General features: G+C 48.9%; 1 protein-coding gene across 9 annotated transcripts in view; it reads left to right on the forward strand.

Moving 5' to 3' along the window:
* The window catches only part of MLPH (melanophilin), a 32,309-nt gene that overhangs the window by 6,342 nt on the left and 5,841 nt on the right, over window positions 1-20,126 (forward strand). For 2 of the 9 annotated variants that reach the window (XM_086898101.1, XM_023930594.2), the window contains exons 2-11: window positions 3,460-3,681; window positions 4,831-4,967; window positions 6,414-6,452; window positions 7,059-7,153; window positions 7,855-7,983; window positions 9,574-9,760; window positions 10,992-11,152; window positions 14,770-14,853; window positions 16,643-16,834; window positions 19,095-19,280. In XM_086898101.1, coding sequence (XP_086754227.1) covers window positions 3,460-3,681; window positions 4,831-4,967; window positions 6,414-6,452; window positions 7,059-7,153; window positions 7,855-7,983; window positions 9,574-9,760; window positions 10,992-11,152; window positions 14,770-14,853; window positions 16,643-16,834; window positions 19,095-19,280 — 1,432 coding nt within the window. The remainder of the gene's footprint in view (window positions 1-3,459; window positions 3,682-4,830; window positions 4,968-6,413; window positions 6,453-7,058; window positions 7,154-7,854; window positions 7,984-9,573; window positions 9,761-10,991; window positions 11,153-14,769; window positions 14,854-16,642; window positions 16,835-19,094; window positions 19,281-20,126) is intronic. The other 7 variants (XM_086898102.1, XM_023930598.2, XM_023930595.2 and 4 more) reach the window with 6 other exon arrangements.

Raw genomic sequence — 20,126 nt, forward strand, 5'->3', positions numbered from 1 at the left:
ATTAGCAAACCTATTTTATTAGCCTTAAATACACAATACAAGGGGCTGCGCTGTCCTGGGAAGGTTTTAGGGGTCCACAGATCCAGAAAAGATTGAAAATCCCTGGAGCAGCAAATTCTATGAACTTCTAAGTCCTTTTAAACAGGGCGTTGGACAAAAGTGCTGTTTAAAAAATGTTCTGTCATTTCAGATTAAATTTTGAGCATGAGAAATCACAGAGGGTTCAGGTTTTGTTCATGAACTACATCAGACGCTGAACTTAATAATGTCTTATAACATACTTCAAGAAGCTGCTGTGACCCTCTTCAGGGTCTGGCCAAGTTCTCATTATTCCAGAGGAGTGGTCCATGCTCTCAGACTGGGTCTGGGCAGTGCTGCACTCCCACTGAGCCCCCAGACCCTCCTAGCTCTGAATTTTGTGGGCCAGCACTGGTGCTGCTACCATGACAATGCCTGGAGACCAGGAGCTCATTAGTTCCTCTGTCAGATGCAAAAGGAGGGGTGAGGAGTGATAGCCATCCTTGGTTTGGGATATCTGCATCCCCCAAAACCTTTCAAACATGCCACCCTCTCCATTTACACCATTGGCTACAAGAAACTCTCAGTTGTATATTTTTCACCCCCCTGATTAATTTTTTTTTTTGCCTAAGAAAATCTAGCCTGCGTGGGAGGCAGAGATAATTCAGTATCATCATCTACTGCCTTCCTCTGCTGGTAGCTCTGAAGAGCAGGAAGGAGATCAGACAGGAGTATTTAAAAGAATTATCACCCTGCAAAGAGTGCATGTCTCCCTTGTGATGCATCTGAGCTCAGCCTGGAGGGAGGAGGTGGAGACCTACATTGCTGTGTCCTGCAGCAAAGAATTGGGCGAGGTGAATTCCTTCCTTACTCGACCTTGGCGCCAGACTGGATTATCTGTGTCCTCTCTGGTGCCCAGGAAGCTTCCAAATTGAGTGCCTTGCTCTGGGAGATGCAGGATGGGGGAAGGTCTTGGGATGCTCCTACCCAGCTGCTGTCTCTCCTCCCAAGGATCATTTCCCCTGGTTTCTTGTTTTCATTTTCTTCCTTAGCCGTGCCCTGCAGAGGTCTGGCATTAAGCATTCTGAACTACAGAAATCTCTATACATTCTGAATAATTTCTGCAACAGACCAGACCACCAGTTTGGGAAAGTGTGCCACGTTCCTGAGTGCTGGACATGGAGCTACACAATAATTTTCTGCCTGTAACAAGCTGGGACATGATGTGACATTAAGGGAGACCCTGCAGCCATTCACTCTGTGCTCTGACCAGCCCCATTTACTTTTCTATTCATTTACTTTTCTATTCATTTACTTTTCTATTCACCGGGGCTTGTCTCAACCTGCCAGCCTTGAAGAAATGTCCCATCCACCCCCTCCCCAGCTTGGTCTTTTTCTTCCCTTTTTTGCTGCTTCTCTGTATTTAGTTTTTGGCAGAAGCTATTCACCAACAAGGGACAAAGGCTTCAGCTGGCCACAAACTGCACAGGCATGTGAGGGCAATGCTTTGCCCAAAAAATTAAATAATGGCTATTTTGAGGGGTCTCTCCCTAATTCTTTCGTGAAACCTCCATGCCCACAAACCCATTTTTGGCAGATGGCTCCCTGCATCTCTCCTGGAGGTCCAACCCTGCTGCAGCTGACATCCCAACACCACAGATTTATTTATTCTACCGTGAAAAGAGCAGGGCTGGTGCTCCTGCCAGCAAGGGGAGACAAGAGGCATGCGGTTCCTGCGGGTTTTAAACTGGTTTGGTTGAGACTCTTCCTTCCTTTGGCAGGTCTGGTGGGTGAGGGAGGAGAGGTGAAGGGATCCAACCGGTCTCTGGGAACCAGAAAAAGCAGTTCCAGTAAAAAAGATTGGATCCTGCTGGCAACAGCCTTAGCACAGGAGTGGAAAAGGAGTACTGAGTCCAACCCAAAGGTTTTTTATTTGAGTGTTTCTTTTCAGAAGTCACTTAAATTTACTGCTGGGACATTTGCAGCAGTTTGTCCCAGTCACTGCTAGGATGGTGATTATACAAACCAGGTGCCCAGTTTTCTGTCTCTGTGCTGGTTTTTACATCTCCCAGATGTAAATGCAAGTTGGCGTCACTCCTGCATGACCACAAACAGAGGAGTGGCACCAAAAAATGTGTCTTGCGGTGTGCTGGCAGCCAACTGGCCAGAAAATTCTTCCTCAGAAAAAAAAATCAAGAGCTGAGCCCTAATGTGCAAACTGATTAGGTTAAACAGAGATTAGCTTGATTGACATGCCTGCCCTTCCCACTGCCAGTCACACCACTCCTCCCAGGGCCAGCCAGGCTCCTGCTGTGGTCACCCCAGCTCCTGTTGTGGTCACCCCGGCGTCAGCCCAGCTCTGGGAGCATCACCAGTGCCTCGTGCTCCACTTTGTGATCCTGAAGCAGCCCCCAGACATGATTGCTTGAGGGTTTTAACCTGACTCCTGCTCTGGAAAAAACAGCTTCCTAACCCTGTCTAGAGAGAAGACAACTTTCTAGGACCTTCCCTACAAGTCAAACATTTTCCTCTCGGCCATGGCCCCAAAGGCAAACATACCTGAGGTGGTGCGTGGCACGGGCAGCACACAGAGAGCTTTTGGGCAGTGCAAGGGGCCCCCACCAGCTTGGCAGATATCTCAGCTGTCCCTCAGCCTCATGCAGATACTGTTTCCCATGGGGACCTGCTCTGGCAGCCAGGTCTGGATAGTGAAGGAAGCCTGCAGGGATGCAGTGCCAGGTGAAGGTGCTCTTGGAAAGCGCTTCCCTGTCATGGGATTGTCACAAGCATCTCCTCTTGCTGCATCATCTGAACAGACAGAATCTTGTTGCACATAATAAAATTTTCTGCTGATTTTTTAGCACTGGAAGACCATATTAAAACCCCTCTTAATCCTTTTTAATCCCAGATTTCTTTTCTTCTCTCCCATTCCTCCTCCCCCTCGCCTTTTTTTTTTTAAACTAAGAACTCCAGAAAGATTTGAATTCCCTGCAGGACTCCAGGCTTGAAAATTGTGTCAGGTTGGGATACAGCCACAGGGCTTGAGAAGAGCCACTCTCCTGAGGTTCCTGATGTTAATGATCAACACCCTTGAAACAAACAGGACAGGTTTTGGCACAATCACTTTTTTTTTTTTTTAATTGTTCTTGTGGGTCCTGTCCAACTCAGAATATTCTGTGATTCTAATATTAAATTAAATCTAATATTAAATTCCAGTTACCCATCCTGAATCTAGAGCCCACTTTGTTGTCAGCTTATTTAACTCGTGATATGCTATTTATTAGATTTCCCCTACAGCTGTTTCCACAAGCTGCAGGCTTGCAATGCTCCCTGGAAAATCGTTCCTGAAATGATTGCGGCGTGATGGGCTTTGCCACGTGAGAGCTTGCAGTGAGACGATAACAAACTCAAATTCCTGCTTTTGGGGGGTGTTTTCTACAGGGAGCTGAAATGCAAGATCGACCAGGAGAGCAGCAAGAGAGAGTTCCTGACGAGTCAGTCCCACCTCAATGACACTCACTGCGTGCACTGCCTGCAGCCCTTCAAGTTCCTGCTGAACAGCAAACGCCAGTGCCTGGACTGCCACTTCTACACCTGCAAGAACTGCAGCCGCTACAACAAGAAGGAGCAGGGCTGGGTCTGCGATCCCTGCCGCCTCTCCAGGTGCCGCTCCTCCGGGAATCACAGGATGGTTTGGGCTGGAAGGCACCTTAAAGTCCATCTCATTCTACCCTCCCTGCCCTTCCACTCGCCCAGGTGGCTCCAAGCCCTGTCTAACCTGCCCTTGAACACTTCCAGGGGTGAAACAGTCACAGCTGCCCTGGGCTAGGGGCTTGGGCCAGGGTCTCCCCACCTTCACAGGGAAGAATTCCTTCCCTGTAGCCCCTCTAATCCTGCTCTCTGGCAGTGGGAAGCCATTCCCCCTGGTCCTGTCACTCCAAGCCCTTGTTTCCAGTCCCTCTACAGCTCTCCTGGATCCTCTTTAGGCATGGGAAGGACTCTGAGATCTCCCTAGAGCTTTCTCTTCTCCAGGAGAACACCTCTAGCTCTCCCAACCTGCCTCCAGAGCAGAGGGGCTCCAGCCCCCATAGCACCCTTCTGGCTTCCTCTGGTCTCATTCCAGCAGCTCCACATCTTATTTTTTTGGCGGCCCCAGGGCTGGAGGCAGCTCTGCAGGTGGGGTCTCACCTGAGTGGGGCAGAGGGACAGAATCCCCCACTCCCCTGCTGCTCACACTGTGGGATCAGCCCAGGGCACCAGGAAGTTTCTGGGTGCCAGTGCACATTTCTGGCTCTTGTCAACATTCTCACCCTCCAGCACCCTCAAGTCCTCCTCCTCAGAGCTGTTCCAAATCCATTCTCCACCCAGCCTGTCTATTTGCTTGGGATTGCTTCAACCCAGAGGCAGGACCTTGCACTTGGCCTTGTTGAACCACAAGAGTTTCTCACAGCTCCACATCTCAAGGCTGTCAAGGTCCCTCTGGGTGTTATTCCTTCCCTCCAGCATGTGACAGCTTGGTGTGTCAGTGAACTGAGGGAACACTCAATCCCATTTTCCATATCACCAACACATATGTTAAAGAATTCCAGTCCCCATACCAGCCCCTGGGAACACCACTCCTCCCTGGTCTGTGCTTGAGGGAGGCTGAGGGACAATGAGAGCCTTGGGGATGAGGCTCAACAAGACTTGCCCAAATTCATCTTTTTAGATGAAAGCATGCTGTGTTTTTGTTAAGACACAGTTTTTTGGGTGAGGGTCTGCTCACCACGAGCTGGAGTGGCTCACCTGGGTGTGCCTCCTCTCTTTGGGCAGGATCGTGAAGATCGGCTCCCTGGAGTGGTACTACGAGCACGTGCGGTCCCGCTTCAAGAGGTTTGGAAGTGCCAAAGTGCTGCAGTCCCTCTATGGCAGGCTGCAGCCAGGCCAGGGGCTCAACTCTGCCTTTCTGGGTGAGGAATGGCCACGGCTGCACGTGGGGAATCTGTGCTGCACCACTTTGGGGTGCACCGAGGGAGGAGCAGCAGGGTCGATGCTGCTCTGAGTGTTGGGGGGTACCAGGACTGCTCAAAACATCTCAGGGAAGAAGCAGAGGCTCAGGATTGCTCATTCAGACACAAAGATGTTCTTGATGTTCTTTTCTACTGTTAAGTCTTAGGTTTTTACCACAGACTGGAGAATGTAAGATCATAACATCTGGAAAACACCTCTAGATCATCTAGTCCAGCCCAGTACTGCCAAGACCACCACCAAACCACATCCCTGGGTGCCAGATCCGTCTGTTTTTTGAGCACTTCCAAGGGTTGTGATTCCACAACTTCTTTGACCACCCTTTCAATGAAAAGAAAGTTCCCTAATACCTCATGTTTAATTTTAAAAGTCCCACGTCTTGCAGTTTGTAAATACGTAAATTTGCAGCTCTTTTTTTTTTTCATTTTTGGTCTTTTCATCACAGAGCTTGTGGAATTGGCCCTAGTTTAATCTGCAGCATAAAGCCAGCCCTCATTTTTTTTCCCCAAGACCTGATGATTTTTACAACCAAACTGATTATCCCCTGGCACTAAAAAAACTATGCCAAAATTAGTGAGCTACATGTAACCACAGCTGTTTCCTTCAGAGCTTCATGAACCTTCCATATTTCTGATTTTTGGTCCAAGACTGCATAAATATATGATGATGTTAATACAATGTTATTTACTAACAAGCTCCTAGTTGTCATTCATAGAGCCCTTACTTCTTGGCCTATTTCCTTTGGAAGCCAGTGTGGAGTTTATTCCCATCTTGAGGAGTCACAGGATATTTTGCACACATACCATTGACGTGACCTGCTTCAACTGCTCCAACCACTCTTTCAGCCAGGCCACTCATGGCAGAAATAGCAGGGGAAAAAAAAAATAAATAATGGACTGAGAGACAATCCATGCATTGTTTGGACCCAAAATGCATCAGAGCACACAAAAACCCAACCAAGCGTGAGGGTAACAGCGCCTTAGGCTGCTTTAAATTAAGATTCTGATGCCTTTTTCAAAGGGAAATGATTTTGTTGTTTATTACTTCATTAACACCAGTGAATTGGCTGGACCCTCAAGCAAGCAAGAATCTCCTCCTGGGATGTATCTCTGGCCATCTGCAGTTGGCTGTGCCTTCCCCTGCAGCTCCCAGGCATGTTGCATCAGCCTGGGGAAGCAGTGGCAAGCAGCTCTTTGACTTTTAAAAGTCAAGTCCCATCTCCAAGTGCCTGTTTTGCTCTCTCTAAAGAGCCTTTTTAACCATTGTTTCTTGTGATGGCTAGAGAATGAGAATTCCAGTTAGCCATGGCTCTGAGGCTTGCTTTCTGTTCAAGGAACAAGAAGAAAATATAATTATTCTTCTTTACCACAATTTTTCTCTTTGTTTAGGTCTTCATGACAGAGTTTATAGCCTGCCAGACATTAACAGTAAGTAAAAAAGGGGATTGCAGCAGGGGGCTTGCAGTTCAAGCAAGGTTTCCAAAGTCTTTTTGTCTTCTCAACCCCTCAGCTGTGGGTACTTCTAGAGAGATTTGGAGTGGTCAGATGAGGGAAAACATTCCTACACTGCAGTGGAGATGGAGTGCACTGGGGTACATCTGGGGTCTCCAGGGGCAGATCTGGATACAACAGGACTTTTAGTTCAATGCCAAACTTGAAGTTTGCAAGCTCTCGTTATCTCAAAGCAATGGGTCATTGATAAATAGAAGAGCTGGCTGATGGGAATCAGGAATCAGAATCCTGAGTCTTCAAGCACTGGAGTCACCCAGGTGGACCTCAGGGTGCTCTCTGTGGTGCAAGGTGCCCCCCACTTCCACATCTGTGATGGTGCACATCTGGCAGGGGAAGCAATGAGAGGCCAGCCAAGCCTTTGCAAGATCAAGTACTAAAAGCGTGTGTCTGCAGGAAAAAAAATCGGGGAGGTACTTCTAATCTGGGCCTTTTCACCCCATATTAGCAGCATGGCCTTGCCTGCAGGTACACTGGTGTGACCAGCAGGGTGTGGGACTTACCTGCTGCCTGTGTCCCCTCCAGGAGAGTGCCAGCTGCTCACCGGCTGTGACGGCGGGGATGACAGCGATGAGGAAGACAACGTCCTTCGTGGAGCTGAAGCAGAGTGCTACAGCAGAGTAAGTCTTTGGTTCTGGAGCTGCTTCACTCCGTGTCCCTGGCCTGCCTTGGGTGATGGTAGTGGTGGTGGGGGTGGCTTTCTGTGCCACTTTCAAAGCTGGACCTTTCCCTCTGTTTTTCTTCTCTGGGATAAGCTTCTCTCCCAGTTTGTGTATAAACAACCATCTCAGTAACATCATTAAGTACTTGTGCTCTGGAAGAAAGACCCACTCTTAACACCATGGACATCACCAATTAACATAAAAGTCCCAGCTGTATAATGAGAACCCACCTGCTTTGGGGAGTTTTTACTAATGACCTCACAAATATTCAGAAGGATGTGCCTGAAACACCCTTCCTCTGAGGACGGGGACATGTTTCAGGGCTCAAAAGCGTCACTTGGATCTCTCTCTGAGCTGTAACCTGGCTCAGCTTTCCTAGAGTGCCTTTATAAACCAGGAGAGAGATACTCACTCTGCTTATGGCAGCAGTCCTGAGCCAGAGCCTGTGGAAATCAGGAACCCACTTTTCCTTGCCTTTAGCCCAAGCACATGCTGTACCTGTCTCTCTTCAAGCAAGACAGCATCAGGCCCAAATTGTCTCTGCAAAAACCTGAGCAAACACAGGCAAACTAAGGAGAGAAAAATCCTCCCTCCCCCTTTCCGCAAGGTCAACTGTGTCTTACACTGAATTTTCCTTTCTTGCACTTTCAATGCTAAAGATGTGCAAGACAAAGCGGCTGCTGTCTGTGCATCCCTTTGATTTCGAACTGGACTCGGATTACTCTGCTCAGTCTCGCCGCCAGTCTGTGCAGCTCTCTCCAGCAGCCAGCAGCCCGGATGCTTTCCAGGTACTGGGAGACTCCTGAGGGGTTCCTTTCCTTTCTTCCTCCTTCTCCTTGCTTGCTACCACTGCTCCTTCAGCCTCAGAACCTCCTTCAGCTGGTGTTGGGAGGTAGTGGTGCCAATCCCTGATCCCCATCACTGCTTGCAATCTCTTCTTCCAGCTGAAGTCCTTTGCCTCAGGCCAAGTCAGGAGCAGGACATCTGATCCAAGTGAGGATGAGTGCTGAGACAGCAAGAGGTTCTCTGGCTGTGTCCCTGCAGATTTCCTTGCTCTCAGCAGACAATCATTTTCTTGTGTTGTCCCAAGGCTATGGGACACACCCTGGATTCCAGAGGGATAGGTGCTCAAGGGATTAAATGAAATCAGGTTCTTCTCCCATGTTCCCATCCAGTTTGGGGGCTGGGTGTGCTGTGTGGTGGCACTGGGGTGCAGCTGGCCACAGCTCCATGAGGCACATGACATGTGTGAGGTTGAATCCCACAGAGCCAGCGTGAGTGAGGGCCAGTCAGAGGGATGAACACTGGGAGGACAAAAACTGCAGGAATGCTGTTTACTTCTAATAGGAGACTAGATGTGCCTTAGTATCCTGAGCTTCTGGCCAGGAGCAAGACTCAGAGATATCCAGGCAGAGCAGTGAGCTGTGCCTTGTGGTCCCACCAAGGGCCAGGGGCTGACCAACCCCACCTTCCAGCTCTGGGGAGGAACACAGATGGGTGTGGCAGAAGGTCTTCCAGCCTGAGAGGCTTCAGGTCAAGCTTTTTGGGTTGCTCTTGTTTGGCTTTCCTGGTGAAACTGCACTTTTAAAGTATTAAACAGCTCCTTCTTTTCAATAATGCTCTGATTAAACTCTGTCCTTGGGTAGAAATAGGATGTGCTGAGATCTGTAACAGCAACTGAAAAAAATAAATCTGCACAATTCCACACAAAATTATTAGAATTTGTGGGGAAAATAATTAGATCCCTCTTTTTGTTTGTCTTTTCCCCCTCTTTTTGCAGCAGAATTCAGTGTGAGGGCTGGCCTCTGTCAAACTGGATTTATGGATTACAGATTATTTGAGGTGGTGGCTGTTTGAATAAGTAGAAGGGGATGGTGTTTTAAAAGATCAGAGGATTTTGCAGCCGGGCTCAAGGATCTCTGTAAAAGGATCTGCTTGTAAAAACTACCAGTGCCCCCTGGCAGTGACGGGAAGTATTGCTCAGGGTTCAGCAGCCAGGCAAAACCTTTAAATGGGATTATTTAGGAACTTTTATATTTTATATAAATACAATTGGCACTATAAAAGTTCAATCCATGCATATATTGAAGAATTAAGAGAGGAGCTCTTAGTGAAGGTCAGGAAAGACAAGGAGTCGTAGAATCATAGAACAAGTTGGGTTGGAGGGTAGAAATCATCTCATTGCAGCTCCTTCCACTATCCCAGGTTGCTCCAAGCCCTGCCCAACCTGGCCTTGGATGCTTCCAGGCATCCAGGGGCAGCCACAGCTCCACTTTGTTCTTACTTTGGGGGTCCCTGAGCTGGAGGCAGCACTACAGGTGGGGTCACACAAGTGAAATCTCCATGGGCAGCTGCTCAGCAGCATCCTCAACTCTCAGTCCTTCCCAGATTTCCCCAACTCAGCTGAAGATGGCTCCCAGGAGTCCAGGATCACAGATGCAGACCTGGTGTTCCACCACGTGCTGCAGGAGCCAGGGGTGAGCGCTCCAGAGCAGCACTTCAGCACAGAAGTTCGGCTCACTGTCAACGCAGGGAGGAGGAGCCTGGAAAGAAACCCAAAGCCTGGTAGGTGTCCTTGCCCAGGTTCCTCTTGTGTCCTCTTGGGACAAGTGGCTGCAAGTGTTGGACCAAAGGGAAAACATCTTTGGGTTTTATTCTGAACAACCTCAAAGCCACTAAGCGGCTTGTGGGTCAACACAATTTATCCGTCTGCAAAAGGGATTTTTATTAGGGGAGAATCTTGCTGATGTTACTTGGTTGTAATAGGGCTGATCTTGTTCCCAGCAAAGCCAAAGGGGTTGTTCCTAATGTGTCCATCCCTTTCATACCTGCTGATTTCCAGGGCAGAAACTAGATATAATCAAATGAACACTGCTAGAAACAATGGGATGTGTTTCCTGCTGCAGGCAGAGGAGTTCAACTCCTCAGTAAAGGATGTTGTGGCTGCAGGAAGCTTTGAGTTTTTAGGGGCCTTTGGACTAGAACTGGAGGCAGGAATTGGAGATTGCTAAGTGGGATCCTTGTAGCTGGGCAGGGTGCATGGGTGGACTAAATGATCTGTGGATTTGTGAGTCTATAAATACCCCCTAAGAGGCAGAATTTGCCTTTTACAACCTCTGCTTTGCCTGCAGTGATGGCAGAGCCAGGAGGGTTGGATATTGGCTCGTGCATATGCAAATGTAGAATATGTCCTCCTGTGTCTCCAGTGGCCTGGCTGTATTTCAGGACATTTGGGAATGCTGGGTAGACCTTAACATGGCTGTTTAAATTCCCATTCCGGGTCCTGCTGGAGCATCACAGCAGCAAGGTCCCCTGGCATGTTAGTTCAGTTTTCTCTCATTGTTTTTGTCTCATTTGAAATTCTACTTTACACAGGAGACTTTCCACTCTTGGAAAATGCTCCATCCTAGGCTGTTACCTCTCTAGCCTGAGCCTAAACATCTTCCAGCACCCGAGCAGTGCACAGAGGGCAGCATCCAAACCTGGGCTCCCACAAAACTGGGAATGCAGTAGCCTTTTTTGTGAGAGGCCTGGCTGTTCAGGGCATGACAGCAAGGATGGTGCTCCTGGTGCCCTGTGTGGGACCCTGCTGTGCTTGGTGCTGTGTGGGAACAGCGTGTGGAGCTGCAGCCTGGTCCGTCCTTAAACTTGGCCTGCCCTGCAGAAGCACCTCCTGCCAAGGGGTAGGAAGTCTGATCCAGGGAAATGCCTCATTTTTTGCCTGCCTTAAGGATGGGACCAGTGTCTGGGAAGGAGCTCAGGGGTGTGAATGCCTTGAACCTTTCTCTGCCCAAAGGCATCCCCCGGAAGGAGCCGCCCCGGGCTCGGTACTCGGCAGATATGGACACCTCCGACGAGGATGTGAAGGGAGCCCAGCTCCCGACCTACCCAGCCCACCACGTGAAACGCCGCAGCAGAGCCTCCTCCCAGGAGAACATCAGCCACTCCTCAAACCAGGTATCAAACTGCCCCTGCTGACACCTGGCCCTCTTGGTGTCCCTCTTGGTGCTTCTGAGGTGCAGGGTGGTTCAGAGGAGAAGAGAAGCAGCAGTGGCCAACCGGGGTGAGCTTTTCCTGTCACAGCAAAAAGAAAACCGGGCACTGGCTGGTGCTTCCCTCTGCCCGTGCTGCCATCACAACAACAAACCTGCTTTTGTTGCAGATCATTTATCAGCTTGTCCTTAGTAATCTGAGTTACTTGTGGGTTCTTGTGTTTCCAGAAAGGCTTTCTTAAATTGAATGTGCCAGAACCAGGTGGAGGTCTGGAGATGAGTATTTAATGAGACTCGAGATCCTTCTCTTCCTTTGCAGTGTGTTCCTGCCTCGGTAGGACTGGGTCAGGATGAACTGTCATGTACCTCTCCTCAGTGATGGTAATGGGGGGAACAGCTTAAAAAAAGATGTCAAACAGGGTCTGAGCTTGTGTTTTAATTCTCAGGCAAGGACCTGCTGTTCCTGGTGCTGCCTTTGCCAGTGGGGGGTGGTGAGGATGGTAAAGCTGATCTGGTTCCTCAGATCCCACGAGCAGCAAAATGCAGGGTGGTATTTGGCTGCAGATACAGGGGAAGAATCAGTTTCCAGTCTCACAGATGATAATTTTGCATGTCCTGGACCCCTCTTTGGGTAATCAGTGTGAGATCTGTGACCACAACCATCCTTTGGCACCACACTTTGTGTGCCTGGGTAGAGAAAGCTTCCCTTTGCCACTTACTTCTGTAGGCACATGTTTTAATTAGTAAATGCCATTCCTTCCTCAGCCAGCAGTAAATGGGAGAACCCTGGACTGGGTGTCCTTAATGAGGCCACGCTGTGTTAGGCATGAAATGTGCACCATGCTTTGCAGTGGGGAAATGGGGCCAAATTCCTACCAACGCCTCCCACGACTTCCTGCAGGAGCTGGGCAACCTCCCACGTCAGGCTGTGGTTTGCTCCCTCACATCTGGAGGAAGGTTGGTGTGGAGCCTCATCACCCTAATGGTTACGAGGCATCTTCTAACTCCCACTTTACCCCCATTTGCTCTCCTGGCAGAGTTGTTCATTAGCTTAAATAACTCCCCATCCTCCCTGCCCTTTGTGCTGCTGATGTGTTTACAGACAGAAGCCGTCTTCCCACCCAGCCTGCTCCTCACCCAGCTCTGGTGCAGGATGTGGAATCACATTTCTTAACCCTGTATTAAGCCTGGCTTTATGTGTTAACCCCATATTAAGCCTGGCTTCACATGCAGTGTGGTCCTGGCAGACACCTCGTTGGCATCTGAAGGTTTCAAGAGATGGAGAACTCAGCTCTTTGACCACACAGATGAAAACTCTCTTCTCCTAAAATTACCTTAGGGGCAAGTCTGTCAAAATATGGTTATTTGAAAACCACTTTTACTTTAGTTCTGAAGAGGATACAGTGTTCGGTCCCAAACACAAGAAACTTCTCAGTAACCACAGCAGGGGCTGTTCCCTAGTCCTGTGACTCCAGGAGCTGAAGATTCAAGAACAAAACTTAAAAAAAAGAAAAACTCTGTTTGAAAAAGCACTTAAACTTGATGAGACACAAATAGAAGCCCTGAATTAGTAACTGTGTGGGTCTTTGCCTTTAGGTCTTTAAAAGTCAGATAGGAACAGGTCTAAGCCACAAGGAATAGCTCCTATTTACCAAGTTACTCCCCAGAAGCCATCCTGCTGTACCTCAAGGGTTCTGGATTCCCAAAGCTTTGATGCTGTCTGGCTCCTCTTCTTTACATAAAGATTCTGTTAGGGGCTTGTGTAGAGTAACCTGTCCTTCCTCCTTCAGCAGCAAGGGGTAGTTTCCCCTACTTTATGTTATGGGCTGTGCTTTAAGTTTATTCCCCTTAAATGTTCAATTCAGAGCACAGTTTTCCAGCCTTTGTCACACTGAGAGAGGAGCAGGGTGACCCAGTCCCTGATGGACATGTGCCCACCCTGCATTAAAGCCATGCTTGACTGGGAAGGAGAATTAAGCTTTTTGTCTCCTATCCTGGTAGATACCCATCAATATCAACAGCAGCCCATGCTTTAGGCTCTGATCTCCCCCAACCTCTTCCTCATGCAGATAGGGCAGTGGTGACTCCTGGTTTGTCACCATCTCTGAGGCTGAAGGGCCATCAGAGGCTTAAATAGGACTGAAAAACCACTCAGCAGTGGACTGAAGTGCTTCATGCCAGTGGGTTTAATGCTGCTTGGAGATGCTTTCAGTTTGGGGTGGTAATGACAGCTCTGCTCTCCACAGTGCCAGGTTTTTATGTTCATCTTCCCTTAAGTAGATGCAATCATCCCTGGCTGTTTTGAGGGTCTAATTAATCAAATGCTGGCAAGCACAAAAGCTGAGAGGATGGAAATTGTTACAAAAACAAAGTCCACCCCTCACATCTCTTTGTTACCAGCTTTGCTAACTGCTTTTGCTGCTTGCTCCCCTTTGAATGGGCAGAAGCCACTCAGAACAGCAGTGATGCACTGGTAGTGTCATAAAACAGGAAATATTTATCATCATTTATGTTTTATTTGTCTGGATCAAAGGAGAAGGACTTGTTTTGTTGGTTTTTTTATTCAAAGGAAGAAAAACTTCAGTTTCTAAAGGGAAAAAAAAAAAGCGCTTCCTTTAATGTTTTCAGTGATTGTAGATCATAGACATGTTTTGGTTTAAATGGATCTGAAAAATATCTCATTCCACCCCCCTGCCATGGGCAGGGACACCTTCCACTATCCCAGGCTGCTCCAAGCCCTGTCCAGCCTGGCCTTGGACACTTCCAGGGATGGAGCAGCCACAGCTTCTCTGGGCATCCTGTGCCAGGGCCTCAGCACCCTCACAGGGAACAATTTCTTCCTGATGTCTAATCCAGATTCACCCTCACCACAAAGGTTTGTCTTGGTTCCTGAGCACAGGAAGTAACTTCTCTTTGATTTTCAGGACTTTGTCTGTCTTTAATTTCTCTGCCCTTCTCTCCACGCCCCATTTTTAGTCAGAAGAGTGAGGGAGAAGGGAAGGGCAAGCATCTGGGTAAATCAGTGCGCAGAGAAGTCAGAAAATTTCAAAGTGGTGGGGAAAACTTTCAGGTTTGGTTTTTCTACTTGGATTTTTTCATGGGGAATTCTTGTCCTCTTCCCTCTTCCTCTCCACCACTGTGTTGGCAGGCTTGTGATGGGATGGTTACAGCTTGAAAAACATGTTAGTAGGAAGTGAAAATGGATCTTGACTTGAATTTGGGGCAGCGTGGGAATGATGGCAAGATGGGTGGCTTTATTACAGGCTGGTGCTTTTATTGGTGATGGGATTTTACATTCACTGCATCAAAGCTCCAGGTGCTTTGGTGGGAATTGTCTTGTGCTGGGGGCTCAGCGTTGCTTGGAGTTTTCCAGATCTGAGGTTGCTCTGCACCTCCTGAAGCTTACTGGCATTTTTAAGACATTACTTTAAAAATATTATTTTTGAATGTCTTTTAACTCTGCCCACAGTGGCAGAGTCCTGCTGCTTGCTTTCCTCTGCTGGTTGCAGTTTCCTCACTGTCCTGGCAGTGGTGGCTGGTCTGTTCTCTCCTCCTTTTCCCTCTCTCTCCCCTTTCCTGTAGATCCATGAGCTCAACACTCGCATGTCCGCAATCGAACGCGTGCTGAACCGCTTGGAGGAAAAAATCCTGACACGCTCTGACGAGGTAACTGGGCAGGAATCCTGCAGGGATGGAGTGTGGGCTGTGCTGGTCCCTTCTCCTGGCCACTGGAGAGCCTTCTCTGAAGCAGCCAGCATTGTAGGGATGGACAAAATTACAGAAATATTGAGGTTGGAAGAGACCTCTGAGATCACTGAGTCTAACCATTCCCCTACCACTGCCAAGTCCTTCACTAAACCCTGTCCCTAAGTGCCACAATGACCTGGGATGTTTGAGTTCACTCCTCTGTTTTGGCCTTGGAGGCTGTTCTCCAGTTCCAGGTGATGGAGTGTCTTAGAAAACATTGCATGGCAGGACAGAAACAGCAGGAAATTCAATCCTTTTAGACCCTGTGCAAACCAGTGCCTTCCTTGCCCCCTCTGCACAAGGAAAATTTAGTTTCAGGCTGATGCTTCATCAAGTGCTAATTGCAGGAGTTTTGTTAGGTGGTGTCTGTATCTGCAGAGCTGTGACAGCTCATTTCAAGTTGTGGGACACTCAGTTTGTACCTATGAGGAAGGCACCTGGTTATTGTGACTGTGAGAGCTGAGTCAAGAACCATTTCTGTATCTCTTCTGAGCTGTCCTCATCTTACCATGCCATAAAACTTGGAAGAAAACAGTTAAATTAAGTTAAAACTGAGCAACCATGTAGAATCTGTGAATACTTACACCGTTTAACATTGATTTTTGGGTTTCTAATTGTGGACTACGCACTCTTTTCCTTCATGCAAACCCATCACCACTCTGGCAGCTGATGGCTCAGTAGAATGGATGGTGATAATTACAGGCAAGGCCCCCAGGCATGGATGAAACAATGCAATTTCTCCATTTTTTTTCTAAAATTTGCAGTGGAGGATGGCCACGATTTTAATCATTCAGGGTTTCCATGAGTAATCCTGAACAAGGGAGTAAGAGGTTTTCACAGTGTCAGGTTCCCACACTTTATTTCCATATCCAGGGCAAATCAGAGCACAGACAGTGGGTCTAAACAGCTGTGGGACAGGCTGAGGTTAACTATGAAGCAAAGCTTTCCAGCAGATAGCAGGATAGCAGGGCCCTGGAATAGGTTGCCTGAGGAAAAGATTGCCTGCTGCAGATGCTGCTGTTGGAGGCTGTTAAAAACAGCTCAGACAAAACCCCACCAGGTATGACGCAGGTAATTGTATTCCCATCTTAATGCAGGGGTCAGCAAGTTCAGGAACTTCTGGAGATCTCTTCCAGCGCCTGGGAGTTTAATAGAATTCTTCTCCAGCTACCATGAATTGCACCTAACGACAGGGGTGGGTGGCAATGTGCCCTCTGTCCTACAGGAAAATTTGCTGTGTGGTTTCTCATCCCAAATGAGATTACCCAAAGGTTCCAAAAGTTACCTCAGGGAGTAGCAATTCCCATGGCTGCTTCCCTCTCCCTGGTGGACTTTTGTTTCTGGTTACTGTGATCTCTGCCCTCAGAGCCACCAGCCATGCCATGGTTCCTAATGAAAATGTGGTGATTTTTGGCCCCAGATTCCTCATGCACACCTTTTTCAGGGTGGGGGAAAGGCAATTTTTCACCGAGAGAATCAAGGAAGTTCTGTGTGTGGGGGAAATGGGAATGGAGGTTCTTTAGGTCAAGGGTTTGTGTTCCTCAGTGAGGAGCTGGTGCACAACTTGCTGGGCTCTGCTGCTCCCTGGGGTGGTTTGAAAGTCCCTCTGTGGTCCCTTGAGCTCCTCTGCTTGGTGTGTCTGGAGCCAGGCGTGCCCCGTGTTCCACCACAGGGGCTCTCAGACCTCTCCCTTCTTCTGCTCCTCCAGTCCCCAGCCCCAGAGTCCCACACTGACCCCGATGCCGAGGAGGAGGACTTGAAGAGGAAGCTGGAGGAGTTAGCCAGCAACATCAGTGATAAAGAAGTCTCTTCTGATGAGGAGAAGTGTGAAGAAGAGAAGAGAGCAAAGAAACCAGAGATGACTTCCTCTGGTGATGACATGGCCAGGGATGTTCGAAAGGTAATCTGTGCCCTGCCACCCACATCATTCCAGGCTACATCCATGATTCTTTCTGCTCTCAGTGGTTTATGGGTTTACACCATGAAAATGTGACTCTTCTTCTGTCCCACACCTCCACCAGGGCTGTGTCTGAGTCTGCTTTAGCAATGTCAAGGGATAGGGGACTCCCAGTGTTAGATCGGGACATTTCTCCTTGTAGGCTCTCCCAGTCTCACCCAAGAGTCAAAGCTAAAGCCTCTGGGAGTTCTTGCAGGCTACTGCCTGTCATGGAGAGGTACACAGCCTCCACATCACCTCAGAGGAGTTGTCCCAGGATCTGGAAGTCACTATGGAGAAGAGTCCTGGGGTGGGAGAAGAGCTTGGTGATGATTTAGTATTAGCAGCCTTTCTCAGGCACCTGCTACAGCCTAAAATGTCTTTTCCACACCTGTCAGTGTGTCCCTAAACTCCTGAGTCCCTAAACCCCTGATCCCACTTCCACTCTGCTAGATCAGCATCTCTTGCCTTTCCAGCTCTGTGCTGACTCCTGTCCCTACTCAGTGGTGGGTGACCTGTGGGGACAGGGGTCAGGGAGAGGAGATCACAGCACCTCTGCAGCATGTCCCCAGATGTGCAGAGGCTCCAAGGTGATCCACTAGCATGGATGGAAAGGCCAGCATTCCCTGTTGGGTCACAGATGGCTGCTCTGTCCATCCCCTCCCTCCTGCCTTGGCTCTGGAAGGGGGATGTGTGTATTTGCTCCGACACATCCACTGCTGGCACAGGAAGGAAGCGGGCACCACGCTGCCCCTCTCCTGTCCTGCAAAGCTCCATTCATCCAAGGCTGTGGTGACTTCCATGTTGCCATGAAGCCTCGTTTTAATGTGAATTTGTTCCTCAGCCTCACAACACAAAACCTGGTGGGGTTGGGTCCCATGTGCTGTGCTCTCATTTCCACTGGAGCAGCAGCACCTCCTTGCCCACAGCATCCTTTACTGCCTCCTTTTTCCTGAAAGCTGCTTTGGGATGACTGCTGCAGCCAGACTTCTCACAGACTGAAAAATCTGCACCATCTTAACAACCATTTCTAATTTAGTGCAGATAAGTGGTAAGTCACCGAGCCAAGGTGACTTAGTTTCTGTGTGAGCTGCTGGACTGCAGCAGACAGAGGCTCAAACCCTGGACTGTTTGTGTGGTATCAGTGTAAGATTCTGGTTTCTTATGAAATGAGGACTGCATCCTCCAGATTTGCTACATTCTTTTCCCCCAAGCCCTGCTATGAAGCGGGGAGGAGTATTGAGATAGAAATGTCTGCAGTAGTTGGACCAGCCTTGGTTAAAGGCTGTCAGCGTGGATGATGTTTAACAGCAACTTTCCTTATACTTACAACAGATCCAGGTTTGGATTTTGTGTGATTCTGGGGGATTTTTGATATGAGGTTCCTCCAGTCAAGAGGAAATCTCCTAACTGGGGGAGCACTGTGATGGAAGCACACAAACCTAATGGAAAATGTGAAAAAAATCTGCTGTACCATGAAGGCACCATAAAATGATAAAAATATCATCTGGACTGATTTAGCTGGTTCTCTGTTGGACAGCTTGCCTGGAAATACATGCAGCTGTAAACACAACCAGCACATATGTCACCCCCATCTCCTTGGTTTCTAGGGGATTATCAGCTGGGAGAGAGAGATGATGAGTTTCTTGGGCTCATTTTTACATGTGTTTAGCACCTCATCAAGCCAAGGGCAGCACTTAGGGGCATTATTGCCATCAGTGCTCCTTGGGGTGGGAAGAGGGGACATTAGCCCCAAGCTCTGGCAGTGTGGCAATACAATCATTTTATGGGGTCTGGTTGTTTTTATTCTTTTGCCACAAACTCAAGGAGTTGTTTGCATCCCTGCTCAGGCCCGCTGAGGTGTAAAGCAATATGCTGCAATTAGATCTTAACTGCTGCCTAACCAAGCGGCCCTCAGGTGGCCAGGTGCTTCCAGTGAGCGAAACATCCCTCCATAAGCTCCTTTCCAAGCCTTTTGAGGTGACTTCTTTTGTCACAGCCGCCCTGCAGAAAGCACGAGCTGAGATCAAAGCTGTGCCGTAGCCACGCATCCATCTGGTGGAGAGCCCTTCAGGAGCAGAGTAAGCCTGTTAATTACCACTCCTCCCTCTTTCCACAGCTCCTGGAGGTCCTCTCAACCCCTGGCTTGTGTTGTTTTATACACCACATTAAAATAACACCCATATTTTTTCCCTCCTCCCTCCCTCCGCTTTGGCTCTCGCAGAGGTCGTCGGCTCAGGCTCTGAGTGAGATCACAGCCAAAGTGCTGAGAGCCATAAACGCCACGGAGGAAGCGGTGTGGGAGTCCCTGCATGGAGAGAGCCAGGGCTGTGCCCTCCCTGTGGGGCAGCTTCCAGGCCTGGCAGATGGGAAAGAGGTGGCCGAAGTGTACCGGGAGCTTGAGGAAAATGTAAGGCTCCCCGGAGCTTTTGGGCAGCGGGGGGTGGGAATGCAAAGGAATACCCCCCCCCCAAAATTTCTTGTTAGTGGGTAGGTCAGCACTGAAAGGATGGTCAGCAGAGGGATTAAAAAGTCTGGTCTTAGAGGATGCTACAACAGCAAAAGCAGATGCTCTGTCTTGTGGCTTTCCTTTCCTGGGTTCCTGGTCCTCTGGGTGATAAGTGTGGTCCTCACCTTGCTGTAGCATCGCTTTGCTGGACTTCAGCAGTCCTTGCTCCAGGAACACTTGTGTCCCATTCCCTTCAGCTCCTCCCCAGCGCTGTGTTTCATCAAGTTTCATCATGACCCACCTCTTCACTAAGGCTGCTTGCACCTGGGGCCGATGGGCCCGTGCGGGTGACAAGTTCACAGCTAGAGCATAATCCCCCTGCAAGGTTCGTGTGACCCTGGAGCACTGACAGCTTTTTTAGCCACTGTAAACCCATAGGAATTGATTCCCTGTGGAAATGGTTTGCATCCACAGTGCCCTATACCAAGCTCCAAGGAAACAGTTCAAAGAAGAGCTGGATCTCCACCTGGGTGGTCGGGTTTTGCTGTAGGGAACGTCCTGCGATGGGGAGCGGGGTTTTAGGACACTCTGTGTCCTAAAATTTCTCACTAAAACCTCCTAAAATCTCCTAAATCTCTCACTGGGGAAAGCTTATAAGTAAAAGCAGAGAGCTACAGCACCTGGATGCTTTCTGGCAAAATGCAGCATCCCAGGGGAAGAGGGCTGGATGCATGAAGGTTTTGGGGTTCACCCTCTCTCAAGAGAGGGAATAAGGCTGGGGAGGATGTGAACTTTGCCCTTAGTGCT

Source organism: Cyanistes caeruleus, chromosome 7 (genome assembly GCF_971803275.1).
Source record: "Cyanistes caeruleus chromosome 7, bCyaCae1.hap1.1, whole genome shotgun sequence".
NCBI classification, from domain to species: Eukaryota; Metazoa; Chordata; class Aves; order Passeriformes; family Paridae; genus Cyanistes; species Cyanistes caeruleus.